General features: G+C 45.5%; 2 protein-coding genes across 3 annotated transcripts in view; one reads left to right on the plus strand and one right to left on the minus strand.

Moving 5' to 3' along the window:
• The window catches only part of LOC115308667 (zinc finger protein 845), a 111,136-nt gene that overhangs the window by 27,254 nt on the left and 67,816 nt on the right, over positions 1–16,066 (plus strand). The window lies entirely within an intron of this gene.
• LOC120845302 lies at positions 9,896–11,601 on the minus strand. The gene is made up of 2 exons (XM_042294561.1): positions 11,487–11,601; positions 9,896–10,632 (listed from the first exon to the last, which is right to left on the minus strand). Exons 1-2 carry the CDS (start codon positions 11,599–11,601, stop codon positions 9,896–9,898), a joined length of 852 nt encoding a protein of 283 aa, XP_042150495.1.

Consider the following 16,066-nt stretch of genomic DNA (forward strand, 5'->3'; position numbering starts at 1 on the left):
GTCGGATCGCGGCCATCTTGGTCTTGTTGGAAAGCCGCTTATTTTCCCCACGTCCCCATGCCATTCGTTATCGCGACAACATCGGGGAACGTCCGCATTCCGCGGGTTTCGAAAGCCCCAATTGCGATCTCTCATTGGCCTGCTAGCAAGGTGCCTGTACGTCAGAGCACGCGCGGCGCCTAGCGCCCCTGCTATTGGCCTAAACGCGCCCCTCCGCTCTTTTTCTCCTTTCCTCCTTTCCGTTCCCGCGCTGGCAAGAGGTGCGTCGTCTGCTCCTGGGCTCGTCTCCGCCCGTCTCCTTAGGCCTGTCTGCTTTGTTTCCTCCGTGGTCGAGCGCACGTTTTAGTTCCCGTTTGCGCGCTTGCGTTGAATATTGGTTCGTTTTCCTACGAAGTCGCGCGTGTTTTGTTTTGTTTCGCTTCGAGTTCTCGAGATGCCGGACGACGCTCGGTTGAAATCGAGCACGCGGCAAGCGTTCGGAAGGAAGAGGAAGCGACCGTGGAACATGAAGCCGAAGCTGTCTTCGGCTTCTTGTTCCACGGTCAAGTGAAGAAGTGCGCCACCGCGATCGGCACCGCCGGATGCCTTGGATCTTCCGGAAACATCAGCCGGAGACATCGCGACTCCATGCAGCAGCGGCAGTTTGTCGAGCTTTGCGAGCGCGGTTCGTGTCGACACCGCATACTACTCCACGGCCGAGCAGGCGCAACGAGTCGCACGATCGGACGAATGCAAGCGTGCGCTATCGGAAAAGTCGGCGACCCGGCGCAAATTCGACCTTCTCGGCGTCACCACAGGAGGCCAGACGCGCGACGCTGGGACACAGTTCATCGTAGTGGACATGAAAGCTCTCAGAGCATGGAGAAGGACAATCCGCGTAAGGCCAACACTGCCCACCAGAGCAGCAGCAATGCAAAGCAGAGGTTCTCCAGGCAACACCAAACTGGAACAGCTGGGGACTACAGTCCTGGACAGCTGTGAGGGGCTCCCCTTTCAAGTGCTACACGAACAAAGGCCCTTTTCAAGGCCAAACAAAATCTGCTTTCGGAACGTGCAACCCTTGGTGCTTCCTCCCGTTGTCCCTTATAGAGTCTACTCATTCTTTTATAACGTTATTTTACATTGCAGACATTATTTCTCAGTTTTATATTATTTCTAAAGGTTCTTGTGAACGGATTGCAGAATTTTTCATCTCAATTTGTTCAGATAGAACTATGCTTCATATTGCTGAACATTATTGCATGGGATATCTTACTCAATTTTATGCAATGAGTGTCAAAACTTCAACTGCAATTTTCTCAGCTTCACATTTTTTGTCTACATGCCTAGCCTTACGGTTGTTTTCATGAGATTATTCTTCGAGGATTTCTATAAACTTTATACCGTTGAATTCAGAAAGAAGTGAACTGCAGGGTGATGGTATTTTTGTATAACAGTATGGGCCCGAAATTTTATTATTAGTGATAATGTGACCTCGTTAAGCTTTGTAAATAGTGTACTTGACCTAATTAGACTAGTTTTATACAATGATCTATCTTTACAAAAATATAAATAGCATCATCTTGCATGACAGGTCTTTAGCTACAAATCCATATCACTTATGCAAAAAAATTCGTATTAGAAAGTTCCTTAATGAGTCGTAAGAAATGACCTAATTAGGCTTCATTATTTTCTTCGGAACTCAAGAAGTAATTGAGATATTGCAGAACTAATTGTATATTTGAAAAGAGGAAGCCAAAACACATATACACACTAATTTTCATTATAATCCATTAATAAACAAAAAAGTCGATTTTAGAACCAGTGTCTTGCCTTAAGACTCCTGTCCTGGCGTGGGCCAGCAAAGTGCTCCCTCTAGAATAATCGCCTTGCCAAGGTGTGCCTGCAGTTACCGGACTGGTTTTTGACCAAAACGTGGCTCCCCTAAATGGGCATAGACGAAAGGGGCCAGACAAGCTAGAAAAGTGATCGCACATGACAAACTTGAACAACATCAAAACATAAGGAGAGAAGGGAAGGTTACCCATTTGGCTGGAAAGCCCCGATAAATCAAGCCATTGTTCAACGCCAAGGTCTTATGCCTTTCGAAGGAAGCGCAATGAACAGCCTACAGTAGTGAAACTCTCGGTGAGCTCTGTAAGTTAAGGTCTTAACTAAGCTCTTTTCTTTTATTATAGGACCCTCTTGTGTCCGTAATAATGACAAACCTGCATGAGTGGGCCCGACAGCTTCCATCCGAGCAGGATGCCTAAGTTTTTCGTCATATCGTTACAGTTGCTGTCTACCGTCCTGGCACCGTCATGGTCACCACTATCTGGGAACGGCAATACCATCATCGGAGGCAACTTCACATCAGCGACATCTACAGATACAACTAAACTGCACCCGTCATCGCCGGCCTATTCTTTGTGGATCGGTCTTCAGCACGTGTTTCCTACGGTTCTGCCCCTGCTTGGCCCCAACCAGTCACCATCAGCCACCTCCGCGAGCTAAGCGCCACTGGGTAGACAAGCGGCGGCATCACTCAACATCGCCAGTGGGCCCGACAGCTTCCATCCGAGCAGGATGCCTAAGTTTTTCGTCGTATCGTTACAGTTGCTGTCTACCGTCCTGGCACCGTCATGGTCACCACTATCTGGGAACGGCAATACCATCATCGGAGGCAACTTCACATCAGCGACATCTACAGATACAACTAAACTGCACCCGTCATCGCTGGCCTATTCTTTGTGGATCAGTCTTCAGCACGTGTTTCCTACGGTTCTGCCCCTGCTTGGCCCCAACCAGTCACCATCAGCCACCTCCGCGAGCTCAGTGCCACTGGGTAGACAAGCGGCGGCATCACTCAACATCGCCAGTGGGCCCGACAGCTTCCATCCGAGCAGGATGCCTAAGTTTTTCGTCATATCGTTACAGTTGCTGTCTACCGTCCTGGCACCGTCATGGTCACCACTATCTGGGAACGGCAATACCATCATCGGAGGCAACTTCACATCAGCGACATCTACAGATACAACTAAACTGCACCCGTCATCGCCGGCCTATTCTTTGTGGATCGGTCTTCAGCACGTGTTTCCTACGGTTCTGCCCCTGCTTGGCCCCAACCAGTCACCATCAGCCACCTCCGCGAGCTCAGTGCCACTGGGTAGACAAGCGGCGGCATCACTCAACATCGCCAGTGGGCCCGACAGCTTCCATCCGAGCAGGATGCCTAAGTTTTTCGTCATATCGTTACAGTTGCTGTCTACCGTCCTGGCACCGTCATGGTCACCACTATCTGGGAACGGCAATACCATCATCGGAGGCAACTTCACATCAGCGACATCTACAGATACAACTAAACTGCACCCGTCATCGCCGGCCTATTCTTTGTGGATCGGTCTTCAGCACGTGTTTCCTACGGTTCTGCCCCTGCTTGGCCCCAACCAGTCACCATCAGCCACCTCCGCGAGCTCAGCGCCACTGGGTAGACAAGCGGCGGCATCACTCAACATCGCCAGTGGGCCCGACAGCTTCCACCCGAGCAGGATGCCTAAGTTTTTCGTCATATCGTTACAGTTGCTCTCTACCGTCCTGGCACCGTCATGGTCACCACTATCTGGGAACGGCAATACCATCATCGGAGGCAACTTCAGATCAGCGACATCTACAGATACAACTAAACTGCACCCGTCATCGCCGGCCTATTCTTTGTGGATCGGTCTTCAGCACGTGTTTCCTACGGTTCTGCCCCTGCTTGGCCCCAACCAGTCACCATCAGCCACCTCCGCGAGCTCAGCGCCACTGGGTAGACAAGCGGCGGCATCACTCAACATCGCCAGTGGGCCCGACAGCTTCCATCCGAGCAGGATGCCTAAGTTTTTCGTCATATCGTTACAGTTGCTGTCTACCGTCCTGGCACCGTCATGGTCACCACTATCTGGGAACGGCAATACCATCATCGGAGGCAACTTCGCGTCAGCGACATCTACAGATACAACTAAACTGCACCCGTCATCGCTGGCCTATTCTTTGTGGATCGGTCTTCAGCACGTGTTTCCTACCGTTCTGCCCCTGCTTGGCCCCAACCAGTCACCATCAGCCACCTCCGCGAGCTCAGCGCCACTGGGTAGACAAGCGGCGGCATCACTCAACATCGCCAGTGGGCCCGACAGCTTCCATCCGAGCAGGATGCCTAAGTTTTTCGTCATATCGTTACAGTTGCTGTCTACCGTCCTGGCACCGTCATGGTCACCACTATCTGGGAACGGCAATACCATCATCGGAGGCAACTTCGCATCAGCGACATCTACAGATGCAACTAAACTGCACCTGTCATCGCCGGCCTATTCTTTGTGGATCGGTCTTCAGCACGTGTTTCCTACGGTTCTGCCCCTGCTTGGCCCCAACCAGTCACCATCAGCCACCTCCGCGAGCTCAGCGCCACTGGGTAGACAAGCGGCGGCATCACTCAACATCGCCAGTGGCCCCGACAGCTTCCATCCGAGCAGGATGCCTAAGTTTTTCGTCATATCGTTACAGTTGCTGTCTGCCGTCCTGGCACCGTCATGGTCACCACTATCTGGGAACGGCAATACCATCATCGGAAGCAACTTCACATCAGCGACATCTACAGATACAACTAAACTGCACCCGTCATCGCCGGCCTATTCTTTGTGGATCGGTCTTCAGCACGTGTTTCCTACGGTTCTGCCCCTACTTGGCCCCAACCAGTCACCATCAGCCACCTCCGCGAGCTCAGCGCCACTGGGTAGACAAGCGGCGGCATCACTCAACATCGCCAGTGGGCCCGACAGCTTCCATCCGAGCAGGATGCCTAAGTTTTTCGTCATATCGTTACAGGTCAGTAGTTTTAAACACCTTGGTTTAAAGAGCAACAATGTGTGTCTTTTTTTGCTGCCAGGCCCCAAGGCATGCTCAGTGTTGTACCTTGAATGTTGTGAACTGTATCGCGTTGGTAGTGCTTGTGTGGCTGCCTACGTAGAAAGTGTTAGATATATGTCACTTTTACTCCTCGGAGGGGACATTGAGACTAACCCTGGTCCTATGACGAAAGCGCAAGAGGACCCACTTAACCAAGTTTTCACCATCGTCACGTCATTGCAGACTGGCCAGACTAGCATACTTCAGGAGGTTAGAGAGTTAAAAGAAAAACAGAGTAGTACTGATGAATCGTTGAATGCCCTCACCACGCGAGTTTGCCACTTAGAAAACAAACTTTCCACAATAAAAGAAGCAAGTGCAAGTAACTGCATAATATCGGATCCCCAGATAACATCGGCGGTTTCCGAGATATCAGAACTTAGGGCGCGCTGCGATGACACGGAAAGCAGAGCGCGCAGGTCGAATCTTCTTTTTTTTTTGGCCTTCCCGACGGGGAAAGGGAAACTTGGGCACAATCGGAAAAAGCTGTTCTGGACGTGTGTCGCGAAAAATTGGGCATCCAACTTTCAACAGCAGCTATCGAAAGAGTGCATCGTCTTGGCAGGTTCAGTCACCAAAAGCATCGCCCCATTATTGTAAAAATGGTCTATAAAGAAAAGGAGACGGTGCTTTCAAACGCTTTCAAGCTTAAGGGCACCCCTTTCTCCGTTAGTCAGGATTATATACCGTCTGTCCGCCTTGCTAGGCGGAAACTGATACTTCGCCAGGTCGCATGGGAAGCCCATCAAATTGCGTTTCGACAAACTACTCGTTGACAACAAATGTTACATCTACGCGCCTGGCACAGACTCCGTTCGCGAACTAAACCCACCTGAGCGGAACTTGGAGCCAGACGGGACTCCTTCCGGACTTCATGACCCCGTCATGGTGCTCAGAAAAACCGGCAGTTCTAACCTAGCACCTGCTCTGTCGTAGCGTTCGGACGACATTAGTGAGTCACCCCTTGTAAATATTTCTGTTATATTTACTAACATTAGAAGCGTTATGCGTAACCGCGATGACTTGTCGTCCATTGTGGACTCATCAGACGCGGATGTTGTTGTTCTCACCGAGACCTGGTTGTCAAGCAAAATACGTAACAATGAAATATTAAACTGTCATAAACGTTTCAATTTTTACCGTCATGACAGAGGCGAAAAAAATGGCGGTGGCGTATTGGTCGCGGTGGCGGAAAACGTATTATCATTTCAAATCAGTATTGTTTCTGAACTGGAGCTTGTATGGGTTTGTCTTCAGTTAAAAACAAAAAAATATATTTTAGGCATTTGTTATCGTCCTCCTTCAAAAAGTGCCACTTTTGTTACAAGCCTACTCGACGCCATTAACGGAGTCATGATCCGTTTTCCCAATACGCCAATAATGCTGCTGGGTGATTTTAACTACCCCGCCATAGTATGGTCAGATATGGGTGCTAGCCTCAGTCCCTTTTCTTCGGAGAGTAGTGAGTTTTTGAACTTGTGCTTGGACTTTAGCTTTTCACAAATTGTTACGAAACCGACGCGTATTACAACTACAGCTGCCTCTGTTTTAGACCTTATATTAACAACATCGCCCGAGCTTATTACTTCATTGACTTACATGCCTGGTATTAGTGATTCCTTGTTGCATTTTATATTAAACATTTCCAGTTCCCGCAAATCAAAACAAATAAAGCAAATACACGATTATGCTAGAGCGGACTTTGATGTGATTAACAATGAAATGAGTCTCTTTTTAGATCGGTATATGCACTGTTTTGCCGAGCGCTCAGTCGCAGACAACTGGCGTTTATTCAAAGATAAGGTGGTATCACTGATGAAGGCACATGTACCTCTTCGCAACATAACGTCGTCACCTGAATCGCCATGGTATACCGTGACTCTGAAAAGGCTCTCAAATAAAAAGAAGCGTTTGTTTCGTGCTGCCAAGCTGAAGGATGACGTACAGCATTGGGCAGCGTACCATCTAGCTGCGGGCGTGTACAAAAATGCTGTTGTAGAGGCTAAAAGCTCATTTTTTAATATTCTGTTACCATCTATGCTAATAAACAACCCCCGTCAATTTTGGAAAGTTGTTAACCCCACTGAAAGCTCCGATGTTGCGCTTAGAATGGCTGACGGAGTAGATGTACCAAATGATCAGTGTTCTTTTGTTTTAAATGATGTTTTTTGTCAAAGCGTTTTCGTGCCCTGTTACCTCCAACTTTACCGCAGCTCCAGTTTGTAACTTTTTGCCAATGTATCCTGTCATTATAGAATCTGAAGGGATTGCTAACATAATTGAAAATCTTAAAACCTCTTCGGCAGCCGGCATCGACAATGTAACTGTTAAGTTTCTAAAGATCACTAAAACGTATTCAAGCATTATTCTATCTTATCTTTTTTCCCAGTCTCTCGAACAAGGAATATTACCCAGTGACTGGAAGGTGGGGAGGGTGATTCCAATTCATAAAGGCGGCGATAAACATAATCCTATTAATTTCCGCCTGATCTCTCTAATGAGCATCCCTTGCAAAATTCTTGAACACGTAATATATTCACATCTTGTTAATTTTCTTGACTCCAACTGTTTTTTCAACACAGCTCAACATGGTTTTCGAAAGTTTTATTCCTGTGATACCCAACTGCTAACATTAACTCATCATCTTCACCTCACTCTAGACCGGGGTTCTACGACTGACTGCATATTCCTGGATTTCTCAAAAGCTTTTGACAAGGTTTCTCACCAGCTACTTCTTCATAAACTTAGTAACCTTAATATAGATCCCAATGTCCTCACATGGATAAAATCATTGGTAACGAATCGCTTCCAATTTGTTCGAACTAATGACACTAATTCTTCGCCCTCACCTGTTAACTCCGGTGTCCCTCAGGGCTCCGTACTCGGACCACTTTTATTTTTTATTTATATCAATGACCTTCCTGTGCATGTTTCTTCCTCTATTAGTTTGTTCGCTGACGATTGTGTAATTTATAAAAAGATAGTTAACGACTCTGACATTTCCGCCCTTCAGGTTGATATTAACATCTGCAAATGGTGCAAGGAATCGCTCATGGAGCTTAACAACACTAAATGTACATCTATGAGAGTATCTCGTCATAACAACACTTGTCCTTCCTACTCTATTAACAATTCTACTTTAGTTTCTGTGTCCTCCTATAAATATCTCGGCATTCCCATAACCAACGACCTCTCCTGGAATATCCACGTCCAATATGTCACTAACAACGCAAATAGGCTTTTGGGTTATCTCAAACTTAACTTTTCGCTTGCTCCTTTTTCGTTAAAACTTCTCTATAAAACCCTAGTTCGTCCTAAACTGGAATATGCAGCTTCTATCTGGAGCCCCGGTATCACCCTTGCATCAGCTGTCGAATCTATTCAGAATTGTTCTGCCCGTTTCATACTCTCGAACTATCATCGTACAGCCAGTGTAACTTCCATGAAATCGTCCCTCTCCTTACCTGATCTCTCTCTCCGAAGAAAAATATCTCGTCTATGTTTATTTCACAAGATTTATTACTCTAACCCCGCTCTCCGTCAAGCATTGTTTTTAGAACCATCGTACATATCATCACGTGTAGACCATGACCTAAAGGTAGGGATTTCCCATTGTAGCACATCCACTTTTAATGCTTCTTTTCTACCCCAAACCTCCATTGATTGGAATCGCCTTCCCGCACATATAGTCTCAATAACTAACACTGTTTATTTTAAGAATGCTATTACCAACTTTTTAACAGATGATGCGTAGCGCGTGTTTTTGCTGTGTGTGTGTGTGTGTTTTTTGTATTTTTGCCTCGTTCAACTATGTTATTTTTATCTGTCGACCGCCCACTCCCCTCTGTAATGCCTTCGGGCCCTGAGGGAATAATAAATGAAAAAAAAAATGAAATGTATTTACCCAGCTTGTTCCCAAAACTAGCAGTTCATAGTCTGGACTGCGGGTTCTTTAATATTCACAAGACGGAGCATGGGGAGGAGTCGGTCCCCCGAAATTGTGTCTATAGCATTGTGTCTATAATAGTGAGACATGACTGCATCACATGTTGAAATTCCTTTACTGATAACTTAAAGAAAGACTCAGTCTGATCCGCCATAGTTGGAACAGTCACAGCCCAGTCAGAAAAAGTCACATTAACAGTCTCCAGAATTATTGTTTTTTTCCATTTTGAATAATGAGGTATCCAGCCCACGGATGTATTCAGATCCAGATTTTAACTTTTCAAGACTAGAATTTTCTTGTGAAAAAAAAGAAGAAAATTCTGAGAAGACAGGAATGATTTTCAAAGCGGGAAGATTTGTAAAGTGATTACAAACCAATATAAAAAATGTAGAAAAATGTTTTTCTAGGATTTTCACTTTTCAACACTGGGGACTCCCCTTAATAGTGCCATTTGCATTTAAGTGCTTCTGTGAACCGAATTCCAAAGCACAGCATATTAAACTCTACAGCTGTGGCAAAATTGCATTAATGACTGCTCTTTTGCCAAACTAAGTTGCTATTTTGGTTGTCCTTTCCACGTGTGTCAATATACATATTGACATACATCTTTTTCTAGGTGATGGAGCCGCATTGTTGGCCAATGACATCTGGTTTGGATGCTGTTCCTGCAGCTATGTAACCAGAGATCAACGTGCAATTGTGAGCCACCTGGCTGCCCATGGTGATGAACAATCCAAGTGCCAACATCCTCCCATGTCTGGCTCTAAGTCCCAAGTGCTCAGCAGCACCCAGAAGTCCAAGAGTGAAAAGCCATTTAAGTGCAAGCTTTGCTCCCAAGAGTTTGCATATAATTCCCTTCTGACCTGTCATAATCAAACACACACTGGTGAAAAGCTATTTAAGTGCATGAAATGCCCCAAAGCATTTGCTCAGAGTAAAAATTTGATCTATCACAGTGGAACACATACAGGTGAAAAGCCATTTAAGTGCAAGCTGTGCCCCAAAGCCTTTTCTCACAATTATTCTCTACAAAGCCATAATCGAATGCACACAAGTGAAAAGCCATTTAAGTGCAAGCAGTGTCCCCAAACATTTGCTGAAAATTCCACTCTGAGAAATCATAATCGAATGCACACTGGTGAAAAGCCATTCAAGTGCAAGTGGTGCCCTCAAGCCTTTGCTAGGAATTCCCACCTTAGAAGCCATAATCATTTGCACAGTGGTGAAAAGCCATTTAAGTGCATGCAGTGCCACAAAGCATTTGCTCTGAATTCCTATCTGCAAAGCCATAATCGAATTCACACTGGTGAAAAACCATTTAAGTGCAAGCAGTGCCCCAAAACCTTTACACAACACTCTTCTCTGACAAGTCATGCTCGAACACACACTGGTGAAAAGCCATTCGAGTGTAAGCTTTGCCCCCAAGCCTTTTCTCAGAGTAGCATTTTGATCTACCACAACCGAACACACACAGGTGAAAAGCCATTTAAGTGCAAGCAGTGCCCCAAAGCCTTTTCTCGAAATTCCTATCTGACAAAGCATAATCGAATGCACACTGGTGAAAAGCCATTTAAGTGCAAGCAGTGCCCCAAAGCCTTTGCTCGAAATTCCTATCTGAGAAGGCATAATCGAATGCACACTGGTGAAAAGCCATTTAAGTGCAAGCAGTGCCCCAAAGCCTTTGCTCGAAATTCCTATCTGACAAAGCATAATCGAATGCACACTGGTGAAAATCCATTTAAGTGAAAGCAGTGCCCCCAAGCCTTTGCCGAGTTTAGCGATCTGATTTACACGACTGAACACACACAAGTGAAGTGCCATTTAAGTGCAAGCAGTGCTCCCAAGCCTTTTCTCAAAATTTCCTTTGAAGCCATAATTGAACGCACACAGGTGAAAAGTCATTTAAGTGCAAGCAGTGTCCCCTAGCCTAGTCACTGTATGGGTTCCCAGAGTAACAAAACTCCAAAGGTTCATTCTAGAACTGCGGCGCGGCGCTGAAACCTAAACCATGGCGCCATTATTTTGGCTCCATGCGTCGACGAGGTTATGAAAACAATAGTGGCATGCATTGGAGCGTGTTGAAAGAGCTGGTTCATCTTGCGATACGCGGAATGAACCAGGTGTAATCGGCACTCACCTCACAAAGCTTGCTTGCAGTGGGCTCGAAATCTTTCCGTTTTACTATGGTCAGCCAAGCCTTCTTCCTCTGTCTTGCAGTTGCGTTCTTTGCAAACGGGATCCAGAAGAGTCTCCTTCCATCCTCCAACCTGCTGCTGCACCCAAAAGTGCAACAAGCAGGCATTGTGCCTCTAAGTACACAACCTCCTTGCTTTTGACGTCGATAACCACATGGAAAAGACGGCGCGTAAATGCGCGTTCGATGAGCAGCAGAACGTTTGTGTGTGCAGGTATTGGCTGGACCCAAGATGGTGGCAATTAGAGCTGCTTGAAGCGCTGATGTAGGTGAGTCTGGCGGTGCTTGTGTCACGTGATCGCTACCGTCCAATAATGTTCGCCAAGCCAAAACATGATTGGCTAGAGTGAATATGTTGTCGGCAAAACGCAAAAAGAAAAGGAATGCGTTACTTGGAAACCCATTCAGTGACTCTACCTTAGCCTTTGCTCGAAATTTCTCTCTGCAAAGCCATAATCAAACACATACAGGTGAAAAGCCATTTAAGTGCAATTAGTGCACCCAATCCTTTTCTCATAATACCAGTCTGATCCGCCATTATCGAAAAAAGTGTTTAAAGGAAAACGAGGGTCATTAACTTTTTTTATTTTTCATTTATCGTGCTGAAGTTTAGTATACTGGTGTATTTCTCAGTGGTGATTTCAAATGTGCAATTAGTTTTCATATAGACCGTTTTATCGTGGGTAGTGCCATTTTGAGAGCGAGAGAGAAAAGGGGAAAGGGCTACCGGCGCTTTCCTCCTTTCTGATTGTGTAGAAAGAGTGGAAGTCCCGGATGAGAGGCTTGGCCGGTGTTGGGCGTCTGCAGTGCCCCAACTTCGTTCGTGCTTTCTTCTACGTTTCAAACTCCCAAACTTAATTAAAGCCATGGTCTTCGATGGCGACAGTCCCCCGGTCATCGGGACACCGTTGCTGGGTGATAGGGTGCACGAATAACGACAGAAAGCGTCGAATACTGTCTGAGGACCTATGTAGCTTGCATGGAATCCATCAAGGCAAGTACGGCTGGAATGTTTTTAATCTCCATTGCTCTCCGCATGACTGGAAATGATGACCCATTTATACATTTTTGCTTGCAATGGGCCCATTTCAACATAGCCGCTTTTAGTTGTAATCAACAAGCGATACACGAAACGGGAACCTCAATTAACTTTGAAAACGCCCGGAGCTGCTACATATCGTCTTGCTGTGCTGTTTTTATCTTCGTGTCCCTGTTCTTATATTCCCTTGTGAATGAACGACGAAGACGCTCTAGATGTACTTTTATCGAACCATAGAAAGCCTCGAAGCAGCCACGAATTATTTTACTATTTGATGCAATATTTTGGGTACTCACCTCCAATTTTTATAGCTGGCATGTTCGCTGCCGCTGTTCCCTCCGTCACCACACTGGCGGATGCCATGACTCAAACGAAGAAACGTGCACACTGGGCTCAAAAACGCAGATCGCAACACACAAGACGTTCCCTGCAGCGACTATCAAGCGCCTCAAAGCGCCTTAGTCGACGGAAACAACCCACCAGCAGCACTCCAAGGAGCGCTTTTGCCGGCTTTTTATTATCGCGCAGGAGATCGCGATTAAAAAGAGAAAATTAATAGAACCACGTTTTCAACAATTATCAGCCTCACCCGGCGGCGGATATGAGCCTTCAACTAAGTGTTGTAGATGATAAAATCGAGTCAGTCACCACTGCAAATTATCACTATTAAGATAAATTCAGTTACGAAATTTTACAAGCTGAAACAGCAGTTATCATGAGAAAACTCGCACGCACATTGCGAGCGTACCCTATATTCATCGGCGGTACAGCGTTCGGTGAGCGCTCCATTCACGAAATGTTCCAAGCGAAGTCGAGAGGATGGCGTTGAGGAAACGCCTTTTCGGTTTACGGATGCAATCCACTGCCATCGGAGACAGGGGTCATGTGGAAAGCGATGGAGCTCAAAGACATTGCAGCCGCTCTCGCCTTGCCGGATTCCTTGCAAGCTACATATGTCCTCGGACAGTATTCTATGCTTTCTGCTTTTATTTGTGCACCCTATGACCCAGCAATGGTGTCCCGATGACCGGGGGACTATTGCCATCGAAGCCTCTGGCTCTAATTAAGTTTGCGAGTTTAAAACAGAAAAGAAAGTGCGAACGAAGTTCGGGCATAGCAGACACCCAACACCGGCGAAGCCTCTCATCCGGGAATTTCACTCTTTCTACACAATCGGAAAGCGGGAAAGTGCTGGTAGCCCTTTCCCCTTTTCTCTCTCGCCCTCTTTCAGTAAAACGGTCTATAGCTTTGCTAGATCCTGAGTTATCAATAAATTTGTACTTTCAATTAGGTCTCATTACAGGTCGTTAGTGTAAGATTCTTCAAAATATATCAGAATTTCTTATAGAATTGCTTTCACTAAGACATGCTTTGTGTGGTGAGGCTATTTTTGTTGCTTTATATGTCATGCAATAATTTTAATTATTAGTCTCAGTCTTAATTAGTCTCTAACGACCCATGAGGAGGCCTTAGTTGAAATTTTATAATTGCATATTTGAAATCACCAGTGAGAGTACACCAGTATACTAAATTTCAGCATGATAAATAAAAAATGAAAAAAGTTACTCTTGTCCCTTCTTAAAAACCTTACAAGTGCAAACAATGCCCCAAATGCACACATGCAAGATGCCTGCGGTTGACATGCAAGTTTAGCCTGCCCCATGTGTAATCATTTAGCTCGTGCAAAACTTTATGCCTTTTCAATCAAAGTATGCATATACCTGAGTGCAAGATAGGTTCCGATTGCCTTTGCTCAGATTAATAGTGAAGCTTACCGCACTAAAACGCTTTTGCATATAAACCTCGCAAATTGCAGGAGCATTCCAGGCCATTTTCTAAACGGCCTTGCCTCATCGAGCACATGCTAATGCATTAGGTTAACAAACCTTAAGGGCATTTGCGTAAAGCCTGCAGCAGGTAGGCCTTTCAAATGCCAGCAATATCCAAGAAGTTTCTATCATTATTCCAGCTTGGTTGGCTACACAGCTATACTGTATGGCATTGCTCTCCAGCCTTTTGCCCGAATGCCATCATTTGTCATCACACAAATGTATTTGTGCATAGGAAATGATTTTTCCCTAGCTGTAATCTAGAGGCTGGGTCAATAAATAGGAGGTGGTGTTTAATGAATTTCAGAGCAGCTACTCTGTGTTCTGCAACTGAATGTACATTGGGTCATGGCCTAGCTCCTGTTCCAAACTTGAACTTGCTCGAGGTGTGCTTACTGAGGCGAGGTCTAATATGTTTGTAAAAATGTTTTTATTGTTTTCTTTTGATTCTACTCTTATCTATGCAGAAGATATAATTGTGCCAAAAGTTAATGTGTCACCAGAATTCAATCTTGATTAGTAAAAAAAAAAAAAAAAAAAAAGGTTGGCAGTTTCAATTTTAACATTCTTGTTTTTTCAGCTGCTACAGATTAGGGTACTGAAGTAACAGCTGGTCCGCACACTTGTGACTGCTTATGACCAAAGAAACCTGTTTTTAAGCCTCTTGTGAGGGCTTACAACTTTATGCACTGCTGTGCAGCCGGTCGTAAGCTGTCAGAAGAGTCTTGAAAACCGGTCTTGTTCCAGTCGGTCGTAGGCAAACGCAAGTGTGTGAATGGGCCTTAAGTTGTCTGAAGTAACTTTTTCCAAGATTTTCATTTTGACACCCTGTAGAGTGCTATGTCTTCATTTTAGCAGTTGCCTTGGTAGGGAACCAATTGCAGAGTCTGTGTATACAAAGCAACACTTGCTGCTACCGATTGGGACGTTGCTAGTTGAATCCCTCGCACTGCCCAGCAGGTTTTGCTATAAATTGGCACTGTACCCATTTTGAATGCCGCTTTGGGACTGCATTGACGAAAGTTGTGGAAAATTTGGAACTAACACGCTCATACTCAGTATTTTTGCCTTCCCCCTTTGCTCTGGCATCTTCACAGTCATGTATTTTTTGACACCTGCTTTCAGATATCACTTTGCTTTGTGTTAGGTGTTCCCAATATTTTCTTGCTCAGTGTCCATTTTCCCGGCAGTTGTTTTCGTGTTGCCTGGCTGTCTGCATCAGAATTTTCAAACTGCAGGTGTCATTGTTTGCTGGAAAATACTTTTTGCTTTTTTTTGTGTAACTCATGATACTGTTTATTTTGCTTCTCTGATGGATAACATTCTTACATTTTTTTAAAAGAATGAAAAGCGTCGGTGAAGCTGAAGCATGGAGCAGATGAGCGATGAATCTGGATGCAGCGCGCCACTCGCCGCTAGGCGTGCCACAGACGCACCACACGGCTTTGTCTTAAGGTCCCTATACACTGAAAGGTAGCACGATTGCTACTCTCCCCGCATTTTCCTCCTTTCCATTGAGGGCAATCCTCTTTGTCCTCCTTCTGCGCCATGTCCCCTGCACCATATTTGTGCGAGGTCCACAAGGCGCACATAGGCGCTTACCTGCTTGCCGTGCCGTACTTGTTAGCTATTGCATTTGGCGGACTAGAAAACAACATTTTTCGAATATAAAGACAGTTTTGTTTTTTAACGTGAAGAAGCTAGCGTCTGTGCACCTTTATTGGAGTTGTAAAGCACGGAAAGACATCTCGATCGGCGAATGTAATAATGTTAGCGGAGTTGGAATTGCTCAGGTGCAAAGAAGCTTTCTCCGATTCCTCTGAACGCTGACGATTTAACAAAAAAAATGCCTATGTAGTCTCGAATATTTTTGGACACCGGCCATGCACTGCAAAAATCTACCGTATTTACTCGCGTAATGAACACACTTTTTTCCCCGATAAATGGACACATATTTGGGGGGTAAAAGTTTTGCATTTGCACACTTTGCACAAATGTCATTTTAGATGCCAAAACGACATGGCAGCGTACTGTGGCACGTCTCCACTGACGGAGGCGTACTCACTACTGATCGTGACCGCATCACAGTAACCATGCTCTCTAAATTGTAAACATTTTCTTGGGCGCTTTTGGCG

The sequence above is a fragment of the Ixodes scapularis genome, unplaced genomic scaffold, assembly GCF_016920785.2.
Source record: "Ixodes scapularis isolate PalLabHiFi unplaced genomic scaffold, ASM1692078v2 PGA_scaffold6__148_contigs__length_123643588, whole genome shotgun sequence".
In the NCBI taxonomy this organism is placed as follows: Eukaryota; Metazoa; Arthropoda; class Arachnida; order Ixodida; family Ixodidae; genus Ixodes; species Ixodes scapularis.